This window comes from Cygnus atratus, chromosome 4 (assembly GCF_013377495.2).
Source record: "Cygnus atratus isolate AKBS03 ecotype Queensland, Australia chromosome 4, CAtr_DNAZoo_HiC_assembly, whole genome shotgun sequence".
NCBI lineage: Eukaryota > Metazoa > Chordata > Aves > Anseriformes > Anatidae > Cygnus > Cygnus atratus.
Window position 1 is genome coordinate 76,399,127 of NC_066365.1, and position 26,214 is coordinate 76,425,340.

The 26,214-nt window shown below is 51.7% G+C and overlaps 1 protein-coding gene across 7 annotated transcripts in view; it reads left to right on the forward strand.

Moving 5' to 3' along the window:
- The window catches only part of EXOC6B (exocyst complex component 6B), a 293,888-nt gene that overhangs the window by 257,662 nt on the left and 10,012 nt on the right, over nt 1-26,214 (forward strand). For 6 of the 7 annotated variants that reach the window (XM_035547430.2, XM_035547427.2, XM_035547428.2 and 3 more), the window contains one exon: nt 25,654-25,766. In XM_035547430.2, coding sequence (XP_035403323.1) covers nt 25,654-25,766 — 113 coding nt within the window. Of the gene's footprint in view, nt 1-19,921; nt 19,990-25,653; nt 25,767-26,214 lie in introns of those variants that run through there. The other variant, XM_050710618.1, reaches the window with a different exon arrangement.

Below are 26,214 nucleotides of genomic sequence, written 5' to 3' on the forward strand. Positions count from 1 at the left end.
GAGTAGTCCTCACTCACCCTGGATCTGTCCCTGGTGGGAGGGGATCAGAAAATTCAGGTCCTGATTTTGGGGTGTCCATGGGGTGTTGGCAGTGCGTTTTAATGCCAAGGTGATGTGGACTCTGCAGAACCCTTCCTTGTCACACTGCTGTGAAGAAGCACAGCACTTGCAGAGCTCATAACCCCGAAGCTTCTCCTAGATCCCTGAGAAGGTGGCAGGTAATGATGCAGGAATAAAAGCAGTCGAGAAAAACCTTTCTGTACCGACGTTGTCATCTGTCTGATGTTGTAGGCTCTGAGCAGCTACCGGGCTGCAGCCCTGAGCTCTGCTTTCACAAGCGTGGCAGCCGAAGGGCGAGGTGGCAGCGTGAGGGCACAGCACCTCTCCGAAATCGCCTCGCATGACCCAGCAGCCGCGGGCACGAAGGGCTCCCGGGGTTTATCGGCATGAACTTGAGTCACACGTCTGGTTTGCAGCACAGACATCCTGCTGGCTCCCCGCTCCCAGTGAGAAACGCCGTCGGTGTGGGGTTGTGGGGCTGGTTATGCTCCAATTTCTTGTTCACCTCCCTGTTAGAGTGGCAAGGACAGCAACGTGTCGTGGAGCTGTCATGTGGAGGCAACGACCTGGGTCCCCAAAGGAAGAAATGAGTGGGGTCAGTTCAGAAATATTTGATTGTGTCAGACGATGGCACGTCCACCAGGGAGTCTGTTGGAAGCGTATCCAGCTGAAGGGTTCAGCCTGCTGAGGAGCAATCTGCATTTATTGTTAACCACAGGGTAAACCAATATTGTGACTGAGTGCAGGAATCTTGCATCCAGTCGAACGCACAGCTATATGCTGATTCTTTTCGGAACTGAAGTTCAACGCTAGGTTAATTGTTTTTGGTCTGTAGTTATCTCTAGAACATCCTATCAATGTTATATTATCAATAAATAAACTCCGAAGAAAATTTAAGACATCTGTATGGCCAAAAATATTGGGTATGAAATCATAGCAAAATCTCCTTGGCAAAAGAGGCCATTAAAACAAGATTAGTTTTTGTAAACAACATCCTGATGTGTTTTGAAATGCTTTGTTAGACTGTGCAGGAGGAAAGTGGCTGAGCTAGATGGGGAGGGAATCGTTGGCTAAAGCTGCAGCAGAGGATCCCAGGACACATCACCATGCATTAGCCCGCAGCAAGTTGAAATTCATGTGAAAGCAGCCGTAAAAGTCAGGAGCTAAGCTCGTGCCACCAGGCCCGGCGTAGCTGGTGAGGTTCAGACCTCCTCCTCCAACAGCTCCTGGATTTAAACGCAGGATTGATGTCCTCAGGCTGTGGCATCGTGCAAACCATCACTCTGTGGCATTCAGTCGGCTCAGAGTTGAGTATGCTGATCTTGTTTCCAGTCCCTGTGTTTCTCTCCAGGCTTCCTGGACTTGAAGGATTTTTCTTTGACAGCAAAAGCCCTGCCTTAACCTCCTCTCTAACCGAGTTATCTACTCAGTTTACTTAGCAGCATGTGGAATTGCCGCAAACAAGTTGTTGATGCGGAGACTGAGCTTTGAACTGTAATGCAGAACAGAAGGGGAAAGTGCCGTAGAAAGATATTAGTAGCTGAGGCCCTGCAAAACCAGAAATGGTCATGGTCCTTTTCTTGGTGGTGAAAGGATGAACGAGCTGAAAACCAGTAGAAAAACATAAGGGAAGAAAAAGCCATTCGGTTCTGCTTCTCCTTCTGTCCCATCAAGTGGGAACAAGGTAGTGAAATTAAAGACTCTTAAACTGAAAAGGGATGGGAACTTGAATCACAAAAAGTTCCCTTTTTTTAATACATAGCAATTCACTGCCATAGTAAATCAAAGCTGATGTGGCTGAATTTAAAACATAGACTGGCTAACGCTTCCAAAGACAAGTTCAGAAGAGTATACCAGGAAAAATGAGGCTGCGATGCTAATGCAAAATGTGCTTTCTTCCCAGGTGTTGTGGTTTTCTGTTTATTTGTTTTTAAGGAATCCAAAGTTTGCAGGATTCCGCTCAGAACCCCAGTTATTTTGGGAATGTGGATTTAGAGGCTAAGACTGCAACGTGTCTGGGACACCAGGGACACTCAGGCTCCTGCTCTTTGCAAAATCGGAGCAGCTTGGTGTGCACAGACGTGAACTGAGGAGCCTTACTTTCAGATCACACACTCTGAAAGTTGTAATTGTCTCTCATCGTTCCGTGTGTGCTGTATGCTGGGGTAAAGTCCCTCTAATTGTCCCTGGTCTCTGTGTGGGCTGTGAGTATGAAGTTTCTTACCCGTCAGGGTGCTGTGCCTTGTGCCCTCTGCATAACTCCCCTTTCAGGCGATACGCAATATTTCAGAGATACTGGGAGAACAATTAATAAATTGCATTGAATGGAATTACACGAGCCCCACAACAGAAAAATGTATTACTTACTTCCCTGCCGGCCGCCGTCGCCCGCCCCGATCCGTCTCGCGGCCGTAACCTCCGAGGAACACTCAGCTTACAGCTCGCGCCTCGACGGGGTCAGATCCAGTGTTGAAATAGTATTAGGTACCAAAGGCAATCTGAAATCGTGCTTGTCTGAGTGAACCCTGATAAAATCAAGGGAGCTCAGAGCACAGACCTCTCTCAGCCTGCAGCCCTTCCAATGCAGCCTGCTGCAAGGGGACTTCGTCTCCCAAGGTATTCACCTTGAGAGCCTCGAGAGTAATAACGTGATATATATATATATTTAATTTTAGGAAGTTTAAGGATGGCTTCAGGCCCTACACATTGGGAAATGTGTCAAATAGTTAGCCAGAATGTCTTTTTGTCTCTGTGTCTCAGTTGTGCGTCTTCACGTGGATGCTAATTCTGCACCTTAACTCTGTTCTACATAAAGCTTTAGCATTTTGGATGGGTGTAGGGTGGCTGTAGCTGCATACAGGTGAACCTCACGGTGTGCTGCACACAGCCTCTGCTGGACGTGGCCGATGTCTCGATCATGGTGCAAACTCAGCAGCTACACGCTTACCCCTTCCAACTCATCTCTTGTTTCTGTCCTCACCTATGGGGCGTTTGTGTTGGTGTTGGTTGGCGGTGGAGAGCCCATTTGCACCAGTTTGCTTCTCTCCAGTGTTGGAAAGGTGTTGAATCGCCTGAGGAAAATTTAGAATTTAGTTACAGAATTTAGTTACGGTCCCAAAGGAGACAGGGAAGAGACGGTGGTGCAAGTTGGGGTGCCTAGATGTTACTAACAGGTGAAGTAATCCCCCTGGGAAAATGGAAGCCTCATTATTTGACATGCTTGGGTGCTCTTTTTCTGGAGAAAATGGGGTGAAATGCACTGAAAAGCCCTCTGTTCATAAAGAGAGGAGACCAGAAGAGCTGGATTTGTCCATACCCGGACTCTCCTAAAGAAATGCAAGTGTGATAAACGATTCCCGGATCGGCCCCGCCATAACAAACACTGTAAACACCAGGTGAACTTCCAGCACTGATGAGTGTGCTCGGAGGAACAGCTCGTAACCCGCTCGGCTGGGAAAACATCTTAGGTCATGGTCGGTGCTTTCCAGGCGTTGGTGGAGGGATGGTGCTGCTGCTGCTCTGTGTTCCCAACAACGTGAAGTCGGCCGCCAGCATCCGTGGTGCTGCTCCACCGCTGCTCCGTGGCCTTTGCAAGAAGGGGAAGATAGCCGTGCCTAATGAAGAACGCAGAATTTGTTGAGTTTTTTGTTCCAGAAGGCTGCTTTTAACAATAGTTGTTCAAGATTTGGATGGAAATACCATTTTTTTCCAACTCCAAATGGTTCAAGCTCCGTAAAGGTCCCGACCGTGGCTTAACCAACTCTTTTGAGGAATTTGGTAGCTACCAAAAATGCAGATGCTTTTCTGGGGACATTCCTGCCACTGCTCCGAGTGCAGCAAAGTGTTTCTGCAGGCCGAGGAGAGTGCTTGGAAGGTATTTCCACAGAGAATTGCAAAACTAAATCAACTCTGCATGCTGGTAGCTCTATTATGATGAAATGCATTGAACCAAAAAGTTCAATGTTCTTGGAAGCTTTTCTTGTGGTCAGTGCCAGAGATTTCTGATTAATAAGGAAAACGGGATAGCTTCCTCCCTCTGGAAGGTGCTGTGCTAAGAAGTGAAGCAATAGGGGTGAAGAAAAGCCCCGAGGATTTCCCTCCATTGAGGGCCCTGTGGAAATGAAGTATGGCCTGCATATGGTGTGCTGGGGAGGAGAGGAAAGGAGAGGAGAAAGAAGAGGAGAAAGGAGAGGAGAAAGGAAGGGAAAGGAAAGGAGAAAGGAAAGGAGAAAGGAAAGAAGAAAGGAAAGGAAAGGAGTAAGGAAAGGAGAAAGGAGAAAAGGAAGAAGGGAAGGGAAGGGAAGGGAAGGGAAGGGAAGGGAAGGGAAGGGAAGGGAAGGGAAGGGAAGGGAAGGGAAGGGAAGGGAAGGGAAGGGAAGGGAAGGGAAGGGAAGGGAAGGGAAGGGAAGGGAAGGGAAAGGAAAAAGGTGTCTGCAAGAAGGATCTGGGCCAGAGGACATAGGGACATAGTTGTAGCAAAAGAAAGGAGAAATCTGTAAGAAATAATTAAATGTGCATATGCAAAAAAGAAAAAAAAAGGAAGTAGGGGGTAGTGGGTTCATAAAGGCAGTGGGAGCTTTCTTGGAGAAGAGGTTGTTTTGATGCCCTCTGGAAGATGCACGGTTGATTTGCCGAGCATCTTTTCCACACCTGATAAATGGCTGGAGCCGGGGAAACGCCACCCTTCTGTGCGCAGCATCGCTACGAAGTCAGGTGTCTTCGGCTCACCCTTGCTAGGATTCTCTGGTGTCTCACAGAGCTGAGCTGTTCTCTTGTACGGTCTTGTCTCCTTTCCCCGGCCATCTGCTCTGAGTAACCACACGGTGCGATTGCCCCGAGGAGCTGCGGAGTCTCTGTCTCCGGAGTCACCCAAAACCCAACTGGACGGCGTCCTGAGCAGCTGCCCTGCCTCGAGCGGGGCTGGGACGGGATGGAGGCCAGAGCCCCCGTCCAGCCCCACGTGTGCTGGGGCTCTGCGTGTTTACAGCTCCGAGGTCCCCACCTGCCAGCTTCTATTTGTCGTTGACCCTTCTGCTTCAAAACAAGGAGTAAATCGAATTAAGAAACAACCATACGGGCCGCGTTTTCTTGAGGAAGCCATCCTTAAGGGCTGGAGGCTAGCAAAGAGCAGCAGCGGGGCTCGTGGCGAGGATTTGCCCCTCCTGGGCTGTTGGCAGGAGGGGAGGCGTGGGGGCAAGAGGCTGCCAGGAGCCCGGTGCCCCCGACACCACCAGCGCACCGAGCCCTGGCTAACAGAGGGGTTCCGTGGGCTTTGTCGAGAGCAGAAGTGAGCCCGAAGGCCTTTTGATGCTACACAGGCATTTCCACAGGCATATCTCTGCCTTCTGACCGTCCTGTCGCCCTGCCAGCTAAATCCGATCGCCCTCTGCTCAAGTATATATTTTTTTCTTTTTATAAATGTAGTCTGATAATGAAATAGAAACACATGTTGGTTTTTTTCTTCCCCCCCCGCCCCCCCAAATACCATGTTAATTTAAAAAAGGCCGTTTTCATTAGACGCTATATACACAAGGGCTACAGATTACAAATGCAGAAAATTAAATTGTAAACTCTACAGCGGGGCCTTGGGGGGGAGTAATGGGAGCCGCCGAGCCTCCCCTCTGCCCTGCCTCCAGCGGGCCGCTCCACCGAGCGCGGGCGGAGGAAGACTACCTCCTTTCAGACTCCATAAACCACAAAGGATGGGTCAGATCCTTATCGGCCTTAAATTATACTCATAACTCCGGGCTCGCTCAGTTTCCCAGAGTTAAATTGACTTTTGTGCATAGATTTGAAATGAATGAGGGAATTTTCTTTCTTTTTTTTTTTTTTTCCTGCTGCTTGTTCCAAGTTAAAAAAAAAAAAAAAAAGATTAATCCCATTTCTGATCCTAGATCTTAATTAATATTAATTATTGCAATAAATCTGTCTCCGTTGGATCCCTTCAGTGGCTGCAGTCCATGTCTGTGACTGTGGCAACAGGTCCCGGTGCAGCAGCATCCTTCCCGGTGCTCTTAATGAACTCCTTGCTGCTTCCTTAACCCCCAGGGAACTGCATGTGGTTCGTCTCCCATTACATGTGGTGTTCACCCACTCTGCGGCTGCTGTCTCCTGGCTCATGCTCTGTAACCCTCCCTTGTCACATTTTTTTGCTAAAATCCTAACCTGAAAACCTTCTGTGCTCTTCACTTCTTGCTTGCTCCCTGCAGTTACAGCTTCATACACTGTCTCTCCATCTTCTAAACCTTTTATTTTCGCCTTTTGTGATGCCCCTATGCAAGAGGGATGCTCATAAAATTTGCCTGCGATATTTATTATATGTAATATAAGATATAATCCAACATACAATATAATCCTATATATAATGTAATCCTTTCCAAAGGAAAACAAGACCCAGGCAATCGTGTCGCCTGCCAGTTTTGTCTGGGCCTTTCGCCCTCCCCTTTCCTCCTCCCAATACTTGCTGAACACGCTGAAAGAGCGCATTGAGATTTCACCGAGGGTGGATCGTTACTAAATTACGAGGAGCTTTGTTGAAATCGCCAGCAGGATGGATGAGAGGGGAAGCCCAGCAAGCGTCACCCCCGGAGCAGGGCTGTGCCCAGAGCTTGTGCGTGGTTACACCTGGAGAACCCACCGCGAGGAGGGCTGTACGGATGGGACAAGGTTCAAACCAGGCTGGTTCATCCTTGTATCCAAACCAATTATTCACAAGACACAAACTTAGCGGATGCCACGCTTGCTTAATTTGGTGCTGACTGAAACACTTGGCCAGGGCTACGGGTGAGCCACTGGCTGACTGTGAGAATGACCCGACGTTGAAGTCCCACTCGGCCCAATTATTTTTTTAAAAAAAAGGAATTGCTGATTTTCAACATCTTGGAAACTGCAGGCTGTTTATTTCTGGGCTTTGTGTGCTCGTCTGTACTTCCCGGTGTGTTTTAGGGCTTAGCTCGCCCCCCAGTAGCATCGCACTAGGTGTGATAATGACCATACTGCAACATTTCCCACGGATCCTTCGTACCCTTGGCAGCTCCATCACAGCCGTGTGTTCGCCACGGCAGCGCTGACAGCCTGGAGGCAGAGACGTGCCGAGCGCCATCACCTTGAGCTGCGGTTTATCGATTGCTGGTTACGAACTCGGGCTGAATAATTCAGAGAGCAGACAGCACCGTGGCTCGGCTCTGCTTGGGCAGCCGTGGCAGCTTGTACCATAATTAATTTAAATTCGCTTTTTTTGTCTTAATAATTCACTTGGCCTCTTGAATCAGGTTGTTCTGAGCTGTACATGCTGGTGGAGGGCAGGATGGCATGCGGGGTTTTAGTGTTTGGGCACCGTGTCACCAGTGCTGGCAGCCACCATGCCACCAGCGGTGGCTGATACCAGAGGTTTTCAAGCACAAATCCCTGTGGGTTCCCATCTGCGCCTTGCAATGGGATTGCAGACGCCTCGTCAAAGCCTGCAGAAGAGGGATTTTTCCCCCCGTTGGTGCTCTGTGCAGAGTGCCAGCACCTCCAGGCTCTGCGCGCGGGGATGCTGCAGCTCCAGCCGTGCTGCACCGTCACCACGAGGTCGCTTTAGGTGAGCAAGAAACTTGCCATAGAGTTACGGAAGCGCCTTTGGCACTGATAAAACGCCCTGCACGATGAATTTACGTGCTTTAGGGCTAAACCCCCGAGGCAGACACAGCCTAGAGAGTTTCTGTCTGAGTCACTCCGTGCATTGGCTCCCAGGGGACGTTAAAAAGGCGGCAATAAGCTGTGCCGTATTTAACACTGCACACGTATGCAGGACAAGAGGAGGAGAATATCAAATGCCCGAGGTTCTCCGCACTGCTAAAAGGCAGCATTGTTTTCCCTCTTGCACATCCTAGCATCTTTTTACTTCTGCTTTAGGCATTAGATGAAGCCTGCAAGCACGCAGATGATGAATAACCCATATGATTCCCATCTCAACTGCAGTATCTTTCTGAATCTTTCTTCCTTCTCAATCTACAATGATTTTTTTTTTTTCAGAGCAATTGTATTTTTTTGGAGTGTTTTCATAAAGTGCTCGCGTGGTTGAGTTTCCTGGAGGCCTTGCTGGGGGCTGCGCGGTGTCGGTGGCAGAGGCACTGCTCAGCCATCGGTGGGGCGCGCAGGTCACGGACCCCCCAACTTCGCAGTCTGAATAAGTGATGAGAAGTCATGAAAAATTTGTATTAGAGCACAAGGCAAGTTCAACGCATGCCACGAGCTTGCTTGGCTTTTATTTATTTTTAATTTCTCTTTATTTTTGAGTTCACAGTCTAACTTATTCATGCTTCTGGGCCTTTCAGCAAATGAGCCCTCCCAAAAAAGGAAGGAGCGTCAGCCGTAGCCCGTGCTCAGGGAGGGAAATCTCAAAGCAAGAGGAAGAAATGTGGAAGAAAGCATTAAGGCAGGAATGACAAATGAGGCTCAGAGAGACGCTTGTTAGCAGCAAAGAGATGAGCAGCAGAATATAAACAGGAATTTTGTGGTGGAGGTTTGAAGTTTTAAAGGTGCGAGAAGCGCCGAACATCTCGCCTTCTCCTGGGGCTGGGCAGACTGCAGCTCCCGTAGGTGAGGAGGAATTGTGAGAGATGGATCCTGCTCTTCATGTATGATTTACAGCAAGCCTCCTGGGAGCCGGCAACTGCAGACTCTGGGCCGGTTCTCCAAAAATACGAAGTTCACCAAAGGGTGAGAGCAATCCTGCTGAGTGGAAATTGTAGTATCGCTGGCAATTTGAAATGAAACCCTGCATGCAGTTGCCTCTGGGGATGTGCGAGTAATTCTATCCCGTGTGGAGCAAGAGAGGGGAATAGGTTGGGTGTAGAGACAGCCAGGCCGACTCTTCCTTCTAACTGTAAATTTTCTGGTTGAATAAGAGGTCTCTCTGTTTTCTGTTGCAACGTGCTTAGATCCCATTCCTTCCCTTTGTCTAAATTTATTGATATTCATATATTGCCTTTGATAGGGTCACTCAGTCATCCTCTGCTTTTGATGAATGCCCTGCTGGTGATTTATTTCCTTCCATGATAATGGTGTCTGCATTCCTTCCACTTCCTTTCCCAAACTCCTTTTCTTATTAACACTCAGGGCTTTAGCTGCGGGCAGCCTTCTGCCGTGGGTGCAGCTGTCCCAGTTGCAGGTGGGAGTTTGGGGGGCACCAGCCATCTCCTGCAATAGTTTGGTGGCTGAGGCCACTGTCCTAATCTGCGGAGGGCAGCACCCAAACCTGGTGAAGTCATCCTCACGCTGACCAGACCTTCTCTTCAGACGTACCCAGCAGCAGAATTTCTTTCTTTCAGGACTCGAAGCGATCTTACAAAGTCTCATAAATTCTCCCATCTCTGGACGCAAGCCTTTGCTTGCAAAGCAATGAACCTGGAAGCAGGATGCGTTGTGCGGGTGTTTGCTGCATTGCCGCCGTCCCTCCGCCCAGAGGTTCGGATGTGTCCTGGGGATAATGTGTAGCTTTTACACAGCTTGCATCGAGGAAGCCACTTTTCAATGTTGATATTTGGAAAAAAGAGTCTTGAATCCCTGAAATCAGCAATTGTGGGACTGTGATAAGTGACATGGGGTGTTGCCTTGCTGATGTTTTTTGTGTACAAGCAGGTGGAGGACAAACGATCTCAAGAACCAGTTGTGGAAGGGCTGCAATTGCTCTCACCATGTGTTACAGTGTCAAGGGCCTGGAAGGACAGCCGTAGTGCCACCGAGAGTTCCTCGTCTCCAGGATGCGTGTGGCGAAGCAAAGTTAACATTTGTTCTCGCCTTTTTCTCGGCATGGAAAAGCTTTGATTACCCTGCTAGGTGTGGAGCTGAGTTTCTTGTTTCGTTTTGCTTTCCAGGCCTGTTGAGAATTGCCTGGTCAGCTCCACTACAATGATTCACTGAAAAAACGTTTTCCATCTTCTTTGTCAAGCCATCAGCGGCTGTGGGGTTGGATGGAAGGGAGGATGACTGCAGGGCTGAGCTGGCAAACTGAGCCCCAGGACTGCTCTTGGCCAGGGCTGGTCCAGGAGAGCTCCCAGCTCTGTCACACCTCTGCCTGCTCCGTGGGGTTCCCTCTCTGTAAATGGCTCCTCTCACACCATCAAGGGCCTTAATGTTTGTAAAAATACTTCTGGATGGAGTTGTGCATAGTAGGACTTTGTATGTATCCAAATTGAAGCTTCAGTGGGGCTTGGTTTTGGGATTTGTGCAGGGGAGCAGCCCTCAGAAGGGCAGTTGAGATGGGGACAATCTCAAAATACGTCCAGGTTTCATCATTTTAATGTCATATAGAAGGGGTTAGGCCAGCAGAGAGCTGGTGCTAGTTACTGCTAATGGTGCTGTGCTTGATGGAGGTGATGCAGTGTCATCATTGTGGAGCAGAAGGGGAAAATGATACATCAGAAGGAAAGGCAACAGTTTGCTCCAGGATTAAAACTTCCCTGGAGTTCGGGGAAGTCACATCCCTTCATCGCATCAGTGCAGAATATGGCCATTGCAAGACCACATTTATTGTAAAAAAAAAAAAAAAAGAGAAATTTGCCCAGTGGAAGGTTCATATATGCGTGTGTGCCCCCTGTTTGCACAATCCAGGATTCGTTATCTTTTACAGCAGGGATGCTTTTGTCCTGGCTTTTGCTGTGCACCACCTTGGTTCCCTTTTTTTCCTCACAGCCTCCACCGTGGCTGTAACGTTAGTCTTGCTTTCTTATTTATTTAAATTGTTTTTTTTTTGTAGCTAACAATGACCTCAGCTGTTTGTTTAAGGAGTTCATAACCCCACACAAGTTTTACAACAACGAAAAGGAAATTTGCAAGAAGCCCTTTGGTTCCGAGTGTCTGGCATTGATCTGCTGGGGTTCTGCTTTATGTTCCTATCAAACAATAATAAAATAAAAAGAAAGAAGAAAGTAAACAGCTCGGTGTAAATAAAGACAAATCCATGTCATTCTAGCCTTCCTCAAATACTGCCATCCAACCACAGGAAACGGCGAGCAGACGGCTTGGCCCAGCTCCGTGCTCCCCGGCTGTCTGGCCATGCACATGTGCAGGATAACGGTGCGGAAATAAGTGAATGAGGCAGCAAAACAGCGAAGGAAATGTGCCTACCTATGTGTAAACCCTGACGTCTAAGAAACCTTGAGAAAAAGAAAAGCTTTGAATAGAAGGAAATCGAGCGGCGCGGTGTTGTACAATGCCCACACACGGCCGAGTGCCTTCTGTTTGCAGCAGAAGCTGCTCAGAAAGGGGATGCCCAGCTTTGGAGTGGAGCTGCGGTTCTGGATTTGAAGCCGTGCTTGGTTTGGGTTTGACGCTAGTGAAGCTGTGTGAGCTGGCCAAATTCATGAGGGTCTTGCAGCTTTTGGAAGGTTTTCACTGCCTATGGCCACACTGGAGTAGGTGAGAGTTAATGGAGCCTTCAGACTTCAGAGAGAAGGTTTGGTGCCGAAACCTGAGCAGCAATTCCCCAACGAGAAGCAGGTTCAGCACAAGATCATTCCTCTGCTCTGGCAAATCCCCCCTCCTCCAAAGGGACTTCTGTAGGAAATCGCTCTGCCTTTCTGTCTCTATCACTCTGTCTCACTGGAAATAACCTACTTTGAAGTGCCTGGAGCAGGTTTGTCCTGGTGAATTTTAAATTCCGCCAAAGTTCTGCAATAGAAAGCTTCTTTTCTTTATTGAAGAATCAGTTGACCGTCAGGATTAGCTGCTGTGGGGTGGCAGGGAGAGGCAGATTTGGGGAACTTGCTGTGGGACTTGTCCTGAAGTACGATGGGATCCCAGACCAGCCCCAGCATGGCTGAGGCAGGCAGGGCCCCCCATGTCCCCCCCAGCCCCACATCCCAGCAGCTGCTGAAGCTCCCCCAGGAGGAGCCCCCCAAGCTCTGGGCAGCCTGTGCCAGGGCTCCGGCACCCGCCCGGCCCAGCAGTGCTGCCTGAGGGGCAGGGGGAGCCGCCGGGGCTCCAGGCTGGGCCCGCGGCCTCTGGGCCTGGCCCTGGGCACCGCTGAGCAGAGCCTGGCTCCGGCCTCTCCGCACCTCCCTGCGGGGCCTGGCGGACACGGACGGGATCCCCCTGCCCTCCTCATCCCCAGGCCGAGCAGCCCCGGCTCTCTCGGCCTCTCCTCACAGCAGAGGTGCCCCAGGCCCTGCTCGGGGGCCCAATGTTGGGCTCTTTTCACTATGTCCAGGTGTCTCTGGCACTGAGGAGCCCAGAACTGGGCATAGGGCTCCAGGTGTGGCCTCAGCAGTGCTGAGCAGAGCAGAAGGACAGCACCTTTCTGGATGCATCTCAGCCATTTGGAGCAGCTACTGCCCCAAACCCTCCCTTTGCAGCCTTGCTGGGAACCTGCAGGCTTAGAGAGCATGCCAAGCCCCAAAGGGAACTGCAGTCCTTGGTGATACAAATTGCCCTCCCTTCACATCTCCCACCTTTTCATACTTTGTCTCTGCTGCACTTTGTGGTCAGCAGCTTTGGGCACAGCTTCCCGTGCCCTGAGCTGGGGGCAGCTTTAAGCTGTTCCCTACAGACCTGCTCCCTCTGGGCAGGCAGGGCGCCGTGCCCAGCATTCACCTCCTTTCCCCGCAAATTGCTTTATAATGCGTTGATAACACTGTGTGCAGACCATAAAATATCACTTCCCTGCATTTGGACCTTGTATGTCAAGGTGATTTCGCGGCAGCGGCAAGCAGATTGTCTCCTTTCTCCCCTGGTCAGCCTATCCCAGCTCTTGGCATCTGAAATCTGGCTTTGTTTACACCTTTCCAGGGCTTTGACAATAAGCGCAAGGCCATCCAGAGGTTAGTGTGACACCGTGCAAGGAAAGGTCCTTGCTTTGTTTTCAGATTCCTCCTGAGGTTTTGTTTTATCTGCAACAAATAGCCATAAATCCTGCTGCTGCTGCCCGTGCCCGGCAGAGCCCCGCGCTGCCCCGCTGCAGAGCAAAGCGAGCAGTTGCAGGATCGGGACAAAAAGCTCACGATTTTCTCCAAAGAAGATGTTTTCTGCAGAAAAGGGCAAGACATAGCTGGCCGTATTGTAGGACAGGCCTTACCTGGGTTTGAATTTCAAGTCCTTCTCTTTACACCCTTTCTGGAAACACTTTTCTGGGGGAAGGGGGCTGATGGATGGAGTTCCAGGGCATGCAGCTGCCCAAAAAGCATCGACTCGCCCATCGCTGCCAGGTGGTGCCCAGCAATTTCATGGCCTTGGGGTTTAAAATCTGCTTTGTCCTGGAGATGCTGAGAGGAGTGGAAGAGGCATCCAAAGGGTGGCGTCCGTTCAATTGAAAAAGACACTCTGTTACAGCGTAGATGGAAATAAAAGGTGTAATAATGGTTTTTAATCAGGGTTTCATTTTTTGTGGTAATTTATTAGTCTCTAGAAGCTGAAGAAGTACAATTTTTCACTTAAGTAGGGCGTTACCAAACTCACTTATTTCTAACCTTCTGCAAAGTTATTTTATTTCTGTGTTTGCTTTTAGCCAAATGTTTCCTACCAGTCTTGTCTTCACAGCTGTTTTAAATATCCATTTGCTTGTGTGTCTGTCTCTCTGTAGAATACTCTAAATGGCTCTAAATGGCTCTCGCTGTTTTCCAAACAGTATTTCAGACTCTGGAAATATATATCCCGCAGGCTTATAAAAATAGTTCTAATAAGCCACCCAAATTGCCAGGTCCTTCCGTGGGCCAAATTAGTTTTGCAGGTGACGCCACTAAACAGGGGAATGCTCGCACCCGTGTGGGGACGTCCCTGGCAGCCGGTGCATTTTGGAAAGTGCTGCTTAAACCTGAGCAAACCCTCCAGGTGGGTCAGAGGGAGCTGGCAGCACCCAAGCCCCTGGTGCAGCACCCAACCCAGCTCCTCTGTCCCCCGGGCAGAGACCCCAGTGTCACCAGTTCCTTCTGGTTTGGTGCTGAGTTGGTCCATCTGGATCAATCTGCCACTTCGCTTTGGGCAGGCTCCCCCAAGCTGTGTTGGGGTAGGTCTTCTCCTGGCAGGTTGGTGCAGGAACCAGGGCAGAGAGGAGGTATGAGGGCAGCAAACTAGGAGAAAGGGACATTATTTTTTGGTGAAAATGTTTCCTTGGCACTGCAGTATGAGCAGCTCGTGTCCCCACCTTTGCTGCCAGCTGTAGCGGGGCCGTTTCACTGGGAGAGGACCAACGCCACGACAAGGAAATGACGAGAAGCACAGAACTGCCCGCGGTGCTCCCACCATGGGTCCCTCCCAAGTCCCCTTCTCCTCCTGCATTCCTCGGACCATCCGAGGTGTGTTTCCTTCTGCGGAGGTCTTACTTGGGGCTGTTTGTTCTATTAGGATGGGGTTCTGGAGGGGATGGTAAAGCCGTGGCTGGCCTGTTGTGGCCCCTGTTCAGCAGGGTACCTGGGCTGAAAGGATTCACTGCAAGGTGGGATAAGTTCGAAGAGGAGCTCTGAATGTTCATTTCCAACCTCACAAGCAGAATAAGGCCATTGGGCTGGCACAGCAGCAGCCCCACCACCAGCCTGGGCCATGTGCGGGTACCACAGCGCCCACGGCCACATCCTTACCCCCGTGCTTTCCGCAGGTGTTGGGTCTGGGAAGCAAGAAAGCCCAAGCTTTTTGTTTCAAAAAAGGAAAAAAAGAAAAAGGGCCCAGGTCTGAGCCTGCCTGCTGCAAAGCCAGGCAAGGGCACCGCAGTGTGTTTTCTGTTTACAGTAGAGCTTAAAGAAATAAGCATCAGTTACATAGGGGAAAAATGAGAATGCACTCAAATTGGACCCCAGGGCAAGGCTCGCCAGGAACAATAGATCCTGTCCTTTCTGCTGAACAGAAACGCTGAGGATAAGGAGGAAGTTTTCATGAAAAGCAGAGGCTATATTAGTTTAGTTTTGAGCAAATGTTAAAAAAAAAGAAAAAAGAAAAAAGAAGGTATTTCAAGCACTTGAACTTGAGCGGCGGCTCCGGGCGGCTCCGTTTCGCTGCCCGGACGCTCTCCTCCCGACCTCGGCCGCATGAATCTCCGCTGACAGCGCGGGTGCTGAGCCGTGGTGCTGTGCCTCGTGCTCTGTGTCAGCCGTGGGACGGATCGGGGCTGCCCCTGCCTCCCGTCATGGCGTGCGCTTAAAATAAATGGCGAAGGGGGCAGCCAGAGTTTAGGAGGCCGCGGCCCCGAGGGAGCCTTCCTCCCACGCTGCCCGCTCGCGTGCCCGCTGCCAGGCTCGGCCCTCTCTGCTTTTTACCCTTTCCTGGGTGTTGTGAGCATCCCAGGGCCCGCTCGTGTGGCTTTCGTTATTTCTGTTTATGCAATGAGCTCTCCGATTGAGGCCGCTTCTCACTGAGCCTCTCCAAACGCTCACTTCCAGGCAGGAGCCGCTCGCTCCGGCTGCAGAGGCTGCGCGCAGCTCATCGCACGTGCAGGGGGAGGCGGGGGGGGGGGGCTGCTCTTTTCTCCCTCTTTTCCCTCCCCGTGTCCTGCCCTAGGTGTGCCGCCACACGTGAGGCCGGCTCCCAGCCCCACGGCCTTTCCGTCTCTCTCCCTCTCCCCCCTGCGCGAGGCCGAGGGGAGGAAGCGCGGCGATAGCGCTCCCTAAATTTATAGCCACGTTGCGCCGTAACGTTTAATCAAGGGTACGTGACCGCGTGCTGCAGCGCGGGGTACAAGTTCAACGCAAGGTGAATCTTGTCTGAGATAATCTGAAAGTTCACTCGGAGGTGAAGGCAGCGGCGGCTTCGCACAGACCGCCTGGGGTTAGCGAGAGGTCGCCTGGTTTTTTTCGTGTTTTTTTTTTTTTTTTCCTTTCCCCTTTTTAACGTGTAAACAAAAGAAAAATGCAACTTGCGAGGGACTTGGCATCAGCTGAGCAACAGGAAGGATGACTGTGGCGAGCTTCAGTACCCGGCGAGTGCCAGCCCCCGGCTGCGGGGCTGAGGGAAAGAGATCTCGGTGCCTTCAGGGACGGGGTCAGCGGGGCCGTTCGCGTGTCACCACGTTGTCATAGCGGGGAAAGGAAGGACCCTGACTGCCGTGCTCAGCAGGACATCGCTGTCTTGCCTGGCCCTGCTCCCAACTGCTGTCCCCGTGCCTTGTGTGGGACAGTCCCCGTGGGGTACGACACACCGTGCCCCTTACCGGGGTGTCTGGGCATCCCGTCCTGGCTGCAGGGGCTGCACTGACCTAAAAAAAATGTCTTGGTTGTCTTCTGGGCAGACACCGTGATGCTGCACATCTGCACCTGGCTTTGGTGCTGAGCCCTCAGCGGATGGGGAGCGGGACCTGCTCCTGGCCCAGCGCCTTGGGGCTGTTCGCGGCTGCTCTGTACGGTGATCTGGGATGCTTGACCCAAGAAAAATGACTCTGCAGGACTTTTTTCCCCTCGGAGATTGTAGAGTTGATGACGGAGGTGGTTCGTACACGGGCTGTTTTGGAGGACTGCTGCTTTTTGCCCTCTCCACCAGCTTCTGTGCGTTCAGGGGTTTCTGTGTGTCCTGACCCACAGCCGAACTATCAAGAGAGCATTTTCCACGTTATTTCTTAAGGCTTTCCTCAGAGCAACCCGTTTTGCACCGCGGGTCAGGCAGGGCAAGTCCGAGAAATGCACGAGGCTGAGCTTCCCCGAGCTGGGTTTCCTCGTAAATCCTCGTTTCCAACCTTCACCTCCTTTTTGCTGATGCAGCCCCGCTCTGTGCCGGAGCGGGCTGGAAAGGCAGCCAGGGGCCGGGGCTGTCAGCTGGGAGCCGCAGGTGCTGCTCCGCCAGCGCCAGCAGCAGCTCTGCGAGCGCCTTGGCTCCTCCAGGCTGCAGGAAAAATGCGAGGCACGAGGCGGGGAGGGGGGAAGACCCCTCCGAAAGATGCATTTTTTATTTTTTTCCCTGTTTTCTGACCACGTGCATATGTGTGTGTTCACTTTCTATCATTTCGTTGCACTTTGGCACAATCCACTTCCTTTCCCACCCAGGCTGTAGAGGCAGGGAGGGTGTTTCTGTACACGAGGGTACACCAGTGCTCCGTGCTGTCATCTCAACACAGAACATGGGTTTTTTTCTTACCAGTACCAAAACCAGCTCCTCTTCCCCATTCAGTAACAGCTTCAGAAATGCTTTTTTTTTTACCCTCATCGCTTCTAAGAGCAGCTATCTGTGGCACAACAACCTCAAGAAGTTGAGCTGAGCATTTTCCAAGCCTCGTGCCCTAAATTCAGCCCCCATAGCCGCAGACTCTGACCCTGAGCACCCATATGGGACCGTTCGGGCGAGCTCCATCCATCGAAGGGCTCTGAAAATGGCAAGGAGGTACCGTGGGGATGCTTCTGGAGGAGACATCTCTGCTTCGGTAATGAATCCCTCTTTGTGGCTGTTAAATGGGAACGCAAAGTGCTATTCAATAGCGGTCCCTCGAGAGCGGGCTCCCCAGACCCTTTCATTTCTTTTGGCCGCTGCCCAGTATTGTCTCTTTGTCTTACGCGGATTGTAAGATCTGGAGGGTAGAAACCCTCTGATCTTCTCTGCGCGGAAAGCACCATGCAAAGTTGTGAACCTGCAGGAAGAATTTGATGAGCATAAATAATTATTTTTCTGAGTGCAAATTGGCTAATAAATCCAGCGTTGCAGAGTTCCCTTGTGTTCTTCTTAGCCATTCATCAAATCCCCCATCTAGGCAGTTATCACGGAAACCAACTGATTTTGTTCTGAAATGCTGAAATGCCAGCTTTTTTGTACCAAATATTTCTGGCGCTTTGTTATTTTTAAAACTGGCATTGCACGGTGCTTTGCGATGGCTGGAGAAACTCGGGATTTCCCTAGAATTCAGTTCAGCTTTCCCTGCGGGCAAAACTCCAGCTGGTGACTAAGGCCACGATTGTGCATCATCAGAGCTGGTGGAAGCAGAAACGAAGCCGGCAGGGACTTTCCAGGAGCCTTCGAGACTGTCACTGTGCCGTGACGTGGTAATCCGCTGCGTCCCCACCCTCCGCTCCTGTGCTGCTTTGCATCAGTTCTCTTGAAGTCCAACGGCGTTTTGTGGCTCCTTCATGTGGTTTGGGGTCGGGCTGACAAAACCATTTTGAGCCCTAAAGGGATTTTTATTTTTGATTTTTGATTTTTTTTTGCCATATGCACAGAGCTGAGCTAATACCAGAAAGGCAGCATCTTTTGGGTAACGTCGCGGTGTGTTTGTAAGCTTTTAACAAGCCTTTTGGAATAAATATCTTCTAAAAGAGCAGAAAAGTCGAACGGTGCAATTGCACCATTACTTCAAAGTCAGTGGAAAGCCAGAGGTTTTCCTCCTAATAACCAGGGAACATTTGCAGATGGAAAACCAGAAGACCCTTCTGCACACACTGAGAGCTTTCTGGAGACCTTCCCCTGGAAATCCGATGTAAGAAATGCAAACCTATAAACAGGCAATAGTATGAATCCAAAAATAATCCAGACTGGACAAATTAAGGCTTTGTTAGTCTCAAACCTCCCTGTTACATACTGTCCCTTCTGCCATAAATCTTCCTGGATTCTTCTCGTGTTTTTTTTTTTTTTCCAAGAACTGCTTCACTTTTACAGGTATAAGAAACCAGAAGATGGAAAAATAAAATTGCTGCCTTGACTTGCAAAATAAACCCAGTTAAGATGGGAGACAAGGAGCATGGCATTGGTTTTCTTCCCTTCAGCCTGAGAGCTGAGGAGGAAGGACCTGGAGGGGACACCAGCATGGGGTTGTTTTCCCTTACGAGAGGTCTGAGCAGGCTGGACACACTGCTCCTCCGATCTAAATTAACTCCTAGGAGTCTGTCTCTTTCTTGCAGGCAGGTCTGATAAGCACATAAGATTAACTTTCCCTGCCCTCCATGTGCGTCGATCCCTTGGCTTGAGCATTGTGTTGGATTCTGCATCCAGTCCAGTGCTCGGTTACTGTGGGTGCTGTCTATCCCCTCACTCAAGCTGCCCTCAGTTCTTAGAGAAAATCTTAGTTTCCAGTGAAATCTCCTCCTGCTTTCATTTAAGCCACGATTTTACCCTCTGTGTCTTTCACAAGTTGACGAGCAAACATCATGTTCCAATTCCTGGTGCCTTTTCTTCTTAGTAAAGCTATTGTCCAAACCCACGTCTCCCCATGGGTTAGAGTATTTCTTTCTCTTTCAGTATTTCTTTCCCACGAGGCGTAATTGAAACCTCACCAAAATAAATTATTTTGAATGTACTTGTCTGTGGCTGCCGATGTTGGAAACTCGTTGGGCTTTTGTGCTCGGTAACAATTCCCCGCTGGCTGGCGGTAGGGGCTGCTCGGCTGGTGGTGGGGATGGGCAAGCTTAGGCGTGGGCAAACTGGAGCTGGCACTGGGCTGGATCCAGGAGTTTCTCGTGCTTTTGCACCCAGGAGTCTCCCCTGAGTGTTTGCTGGCCCCTCGGGAAGGGGCTCGACCCTTCGTTTGGGTGGGTTTAGGGGTGGTGACGGTGGGACCTGGGCGCTGCCTTGCGCTGCGGCTCTCGTGGTCGCCTCTATCAACAGAGCTGTGGTGGTGAGCCACCGAAAGGAGGTTTTTAAAGACAAGATCTTGGAAGATTTGTAAGCGAACGGTATGATTTCTTGCAAACTGAAACACGGCTGGTTTGTAGGTGTCAGGTCAAAGGCGGTTTGTTCCGCTCGCTGCCCACAGCCGGTACTGGGGAAGAGCACCAGGCTTGGAGGTTGTAAGGGACGGGAGGGAACGTGCTAACAGAGCTTTGTAGAGCTGAGTTCAGCTGGGTTCTGAAAATACTTGCTCCTTCTCCCCCCAGAAAGCAAGAGCTGTTGGTGTGGGCATGGGCTGGTGGCAGGTTTCAGGGCAGGACTTCTGCCTCCAGTTGGGAACCCCTAAAATGTTCTCTTAATCTCTCTCTGTTAGCTCTTCTCAGCCCCCCAGCATCCAGGAGACATAAATTAGCGTTTTATGTGTAGCAGATCCACCACTTCCGTGCTGCTTTCCTGGGCATTGATCTGAATCCCCGCAAAAACCCACGCCAAGGAAAATCTCACGCACCCATTGCTGGCACCACCTCGACCCAGGCTCCTGCAGCTGCCCGGCTGGCTCCTGCCTGAAGATGCAGCAAGTTAACTCTGGTTCCCTTAGCTCGGTTCGCTGTGAGAAATCCGGGATAATTGCCTTTCAGGTTGTTCAAACAGGTTGCAAGATGTGCCAGCTAATGGTCACGAGTCGTCCTTCCCTTTTCATCCCCCGGTGCATGTGTGCACGCGTGCTGACGGCGTTTGCTTTGGGTTTTTCCTGGCAGGAGGTGCTCTGCAGAGCACCTTGTGAGCCCTGAGCACCACGGAAAGCCGCAATTCCTGATGGGGAAAAGCATACGGGTGCTTGGGGAAAAAGGGATTAAAAGGGCATGAGCAGCAGGCACGTGAGAGTTCCCAAAACAGGGCTTTTATGGGGAGGTTTGGTGCTTTATCAGATGTTTCCTACCAGCCTTCTTGCCATCTCACTGGTGGTGGAGCTGCTGATGCTCTGATGGCAGAGGAGAGTCCTCTTCAGACCATCTTGATGCTCTCTCTTGTCACTGAGAGTGAATACAGCAGGGGACAGGAGGGAGATGGATTTTTGTTTCTGGGGTGCCGTATTTTTACTATATTAAGGGCATCAAGCTGGTATTTGTAGACCTTGAAATAAAGCAAGAGTTCATCTTCAGGATGGGTTGGTTTTCCTTTCACCATCTGGTTACTGCCTCGCCGCGAGACTCTTGTGCCAGATCTCCTCTGGCAGTGGTTGTTTGATAGTCACAAATAGTTTGTGCGTGAATTCGGCCCTGCAGAGCTAGGATACTGAAAAGCAAAGGGGCTGGGGTACAGGGGAAGACACAACCATGAGTGCAGAGGCTGCGATAGCACATCTGACCGTAACAGAACCCAAATGCATGTCTCTTTCACAACCGCGTCCCTTCAGCGGGGATTGAAGAAAACAAAACGTTTGCCTGCCAATTTGGTTTCCATTCCTGGCTGACCTGCAGGCTGCCCTCGTGGCTTGGAGCAGCTCTGCTCTTGGACGGTTGCTCTTTACTTCTAATTCTGACATTTTGCTTCGTGCTGCAGTGGATGTAGCATCGTGTCCCGTGTCGAGGCGATTCTGTCCTGGGAAGCTCTTCCCTCTGTGTTTGCTATTTAGGGGACAATTGCTCTCCTCTTCCAGCAGGTTTCTTCATGAACCCGGAGCATTTGGTGCATCTCAAGTGGCAGTTCCCTGCAGGTCAGAAGAATTTGGCTGCAAATCCCTGTTTGCAGATGCTCAGGGGGGTACTGCACCATCAGTTCATGAGAAGGAAAAAAAAATAGAAGAGCCGGGTGTTGTATGAAGCCAGGGAATTCAGGAATTTTCATCTGGCCTGGAATAACACCTGACCTTTGGGTCTTGGGCTTGTGGAGGGGGAAGAGGTGGGGAGAGGTCCTTGGGGCCAGAAGGGTCCCATATCTTGAGTCAGCCCTGCAATGTCCTCCCGACCTCTCTGGAGATAGGACAAGTCTTTATTACCTTGCTTTTCACCTTGGAAGGTGTGGATCTCCCCTTCCTGTCATCTCCGTTTGCTCTGGCCACCAGGCATCGCCTCCCAGGTCCGTGCAGAGCCCACGGTAACTCTGGCACAAGCGTGAAGTGCTGGTGCTTGCTTTATTCTCATCCCAGGGGCGCTGGCAAAGCTTCCAAACTGTGCTTTGAATCAGTTTGGGTTCACATTACATTATTTCTGGCTTGGCTGAAAGAAGTTTATCCAGATTCAGCGCTGCCGTCTCCCGTCGGACAGAGCAGGCTGCCCCGCTCCGCTCTGCACCCGGGGGAGAAGCGTGCAGAGCCCCCGCCGTGCCCCAGCCCACAACTGCAGTGCAGCCATCCTTTCCCTGTACGTGGCGTGAAAAACATCCCTTTCTTTTGAAAAAAATATCTCTTTCCTTGAAGAGTTTGAGCCGGTGACATTAGAAGGGAAGTGAAAAGGAAGCAGTTTTTGAGGGGGAACTGCGGGAGGTGAGCACAAGGTGCTTTTCTGCCCCCGCCACGGGCAGTTTGTGGCAGGGCTGGGCGCTGCTTCCCAGCTCGGGTCTTTCTTTCCGGGGACGCCCTCCCTTGGGTCCCCAGGGACAGCAGTGCTGCCTTTCAGTGTGCCTTCATGTCCCTGCCACCCTTCTTGGTGGCGATGGGGACGTAAGCGAGCACCTGGGCTTGGTTTCCTCTTGGTTTCGGAGGCACAAAGTGTGTGTGCCGGGGCGCTGGGAGGGCGTTCCCGGTGCAGCTGTGTTGCTTGTGGTTTTATGTATGTGTCTGCGCGTGTGTATAAAAACAGATTTTTTTCCACTACCTTTCTTTTGGAGCCCTACCCGAGCCGTTCTCCATTTCTTCACTTTTAGAAATACGTACTTGAACACGGACACCTCTTGTGGAAAATGTTCTCCTCGTGCCCCCGGGCAGCCGCACGGGATCAGCCGGCCCCGAGCACGTCCGCAGCTCTCAGGGCTCGCCGCACTTCCGCGTAGCGCAGCACAAGCTCCTCTTTTTTTTCTTCCCGTCTTCTTTTCCTTTCTCCCAGCGTATGTGCTGTCGAGTTTGATTTATAGCCTTGAAAAGCAGACTCCGGTTTGAAGAATTAATGGTATTTGCATATTTTATTTGGAATCTCCCCTGGAAGGCCACTGCAGCCCGTGGCGGGGCCGGGCTGCCCAGCGCCGCCGTGCAGCCACTTTTTCCTTTCCTTTTTTTTTTTTTTTTTTCGGTGTCGTTCAGATTTAGCAGCAGAGGTGAAAAGTTGAAACAGTAAAACCAATAAAACCGCATTTATGTGACAGATAAATTGTTTCGAGACAGCTCGCCCTGAGCCGTGCAGGCTTCCTCCTGCAGGACCTCTCTCCCCCAGCCCCAGCCCGCTTCTGCCGCCCGCCTTGCGGCAGAGCCCTGCAAGCGCCGGCGGTGCTGAGCTCGGCCCTGAGCATCCCTGATCCTGCCTCGCAGCCAAGATCGATGCGGGCCATCAGCTGTAAAACCCTCAGGCTATCCGTCAGTGTCAGCAGCCGGCTCGCGGGAGTGTGGCTCTCCGGGCACACAGGGAAGGTGCAACCTGGGTGGGTTTGGGTTTAGGGTGGTGCTTATTTAGTGGGTTTCTGGGTTTCTGTGCTTTCTTTTCGTTCTTTTAGCCGTGTGTGCACCTGGAGATACTGAACTGAGTGAAAAATGAGATTAAGATAAAACATCTTATCACATCACCCCATCAGGGCAATGCCAGCATGAGCGCAGTGCCCCCAGCGCTGGCAGGTCCCAGCGGTGTGGGTGACGTGCCTCGGCTTGACCCCGCTGGCAGTACACTTGAGCACCCAAGCATGGCACAAGGAGAAGAGGGCACCCGCTGCAGTGTGCAGCCTCATGCATGGTGGCTGCGTTGCTTCAACCCAGCCCCAGCGGCTGGAATTGAAGCGGAGATGAAGCCCAGCCCAGCTCCAGCACGGCTCGTCCCTGTGCCGTGCGCCATCCCGGCCACTTGTCACCTGGCTCAGTGGGATCAGCAAACCTCAGCTCGGGCTCATGAGCTGGGGAGCAAGCTGTCCTAGATGCCTGTTCATTCCATTTCTGCTTTAAACTATCCCAGGGCTGAATTTCTGTCTCTCTTTCAGAGATGTGCACGAGAGGTTTGCCCAAGCCCTTCCCTCTGCTCCTGTAGAGCTCCCCAAGCCTCTGCTTTGCCCCCGCTGCCTCCCTGTACTGTTTATAACAGCTCCTCAGGCTGCTTTATTCAAATCTTCCCATAGCCCACTTCTAATCTTTCCCTTTTTCTTTCTGTCTTTCTTTTTTTTTTGTCCCTTTCTTCTGGGACTTTATTTCTAACCCACATGAACTGCTACCTGGTCCCTGGACGGTCCAGCCATGCACTTTCTGCAGAAATAACTTGTGCTCCGCTGTCCGTGGCTTGCTAAAGTCACGTTCAGCTCCTCAGACTGCCAACGAGAGGACTCTGGTGGTCTGGGAGAAGGCATTGAGCCTGTACAGCCCTTCCCGATGCAGCGGACAAACCCGATAGAAGAGCTCTGGCCCCGCTGCGCCGTGTGAAAGGCGCACGTGAAATCCTATCCCGGGCTGGGGCTTTAAGGTGCCCTTTGGAAAAAAAAACTCCCGCCGATGATGTTCAGCCCCGGTTTGTAGTTGGCACAAAGGGCCCCAGATCTGACCTGCCGCACAAAGCCGCGCGGGACCACGGGCTGGAAAAGCCCTCTTGAGGTCCCGGCTAATCCGTCCCCCCCGCCAGCGCGGGGGATTGTTCCCGACAGCTTGTTTTCTTTGCTCTGACCTACATAGTCAAAAAGAATCTTGTTGCACATTTTTGTTTGGGACCTCGAGGTCTTCGAGGAGCCAAATCCCCGTCTTTGCAGGGCGGGCTGTGTTGTTAAACAGTGCTGGAGCCTCCAGGAAAACCATGGAGACGGGGGCACAATGAGCCCTCTATGGCCCTCGCCTCGCCTGGGGACGGTCACGGCCAGACGGAATAGCGGGGCCCCTTCTCCTCGGGGTGGGCACCGGGACGCCCAGGCACGGGCGATGAAGATGTCCCCGTGTTTGGCAGCCTGTCCTGCAATAGAACAGTCACAGCAGCTCTCCGGGGCGGAAGGCTTGAGGGTGGGGAAGAAACACAGCAGCTCCTAATGAACATGTTTTATACGGCTGGGATGCGCGCGGTGCCTGCCCGCGCGGCTAAGGCGTCCTCCGCTGTGCCCCCGTGGGGGAAAAGCGGTGGCAGGGTGGGGAAGCAAGTCCCGAGTCCTCTCGGATAGATGTGGGAGCTCTCCCTTGGCTTTGCTGCCCTTGGAAGTGCTGACAAGGGAGGCAGCGTGAAGGAGAGCGTGGTGCGGAGCATCGCAGTGCAGGGCTGGGGCAGGCGCGGGGGGACACCCGGGGGGCTCTTGGCTCATTCCCCACCCAAATCAGCTCGGGGGGGCTCTGGGTGTCCGTGCCCGGTGCGTGCAGGTTTGCTTTGTGGAGACGGATGGCCTCAGGTGTGGATTTTGAGGGCTGGAGCAGGGTTACCACAGGACTTGCCTCTACCTCCTGCCTGCCCCGCGGCAGTCCGGGACGGCAGCGGTTCCTCTAATGAATGTCTGGAAACCACCTGGGTCTCCTTCAGTGGCTGAGTTCACCTCGGATAAACCACTGAGCTCCTAGATGTGTCCCTGGGGAGCTGCAGTCACTGGGGACACGTACAGAGCACTTGGAAAATGCTAGGAAAGAGAGCAGGCGGGATGAGAAATCCTCGTGGCACCGTCTGAATGCAGCCCCTGGTTCGCTGGGGGTAAAAAAAAATCATGGTGACTTCAAGCACAGAGGTGCCCTCCTGCTCTAGCACATCAGGGTGCTTGGGCTCTTATTCTGGCTCTGCCACCGACCTCCTGGGGGTGTCTCAGTCCTCACGCACATCCTTTGTACCTCCATTTCTTCCCAAAGACAGCGATAGTGCAGCAGGCATTATGGCTAGGAGGTAATTGCTGCAGAACATGGCTTTTCTGGTTCGCGCCACCTGCCCAGGATCTTTGCCAGGCTCCAGTTAAACCACCTGCTCGCTCGCCAGCTCTTTAAAATCCGTTTGTTTTTCTTCCCTGCCTCTGCTGCAGCTCCTGGATCTGTTCATCCAGTGGGACTGGTCGACGTACCTGGCTGACTACGGGCAACCCACGTGCAAGTACCTCCGGGTGAACCCCACCACAGCCCTCGTCCTGCTGGAAAAGTGAGTGCGGGCCCAGGCGCCCCGGGACGTTTCCAGCCCCATCTCCCTTTAGGGCAGCGCGTGTTTTAGGAGCTCCTTTCATTGCCCGGAGCAGCCTCGGGAGCTGCTTGCGGGGCCTGCAGGCAGAGGTTTCTGCCCCGGGTGGGCAGTGGGAGTGCTACCAAAACCCTCTTTTATCCCACTACCCTGAACTATAGTATTTGTATCAAAAAGTGTTGATTTGGTTAAGGCCTTTTACTTTTATTTCATTTTATGCGGAGTTTTCCTTGTGTCATAGCAGACTTCCACTGTACAGAGGTGTACCTCAAGCTAGTTCCCAAATTCATACAACAATTGCTAGCTCGCAGGCACTTTTAGCTCTGTTTTGTGGTTCTGTGGCATAGACCACGTGCTAAAAGCCCAGCTGTGGGACAGGGACAGTGTCTCCAGGTGGCCGTGTGCTCCAAGG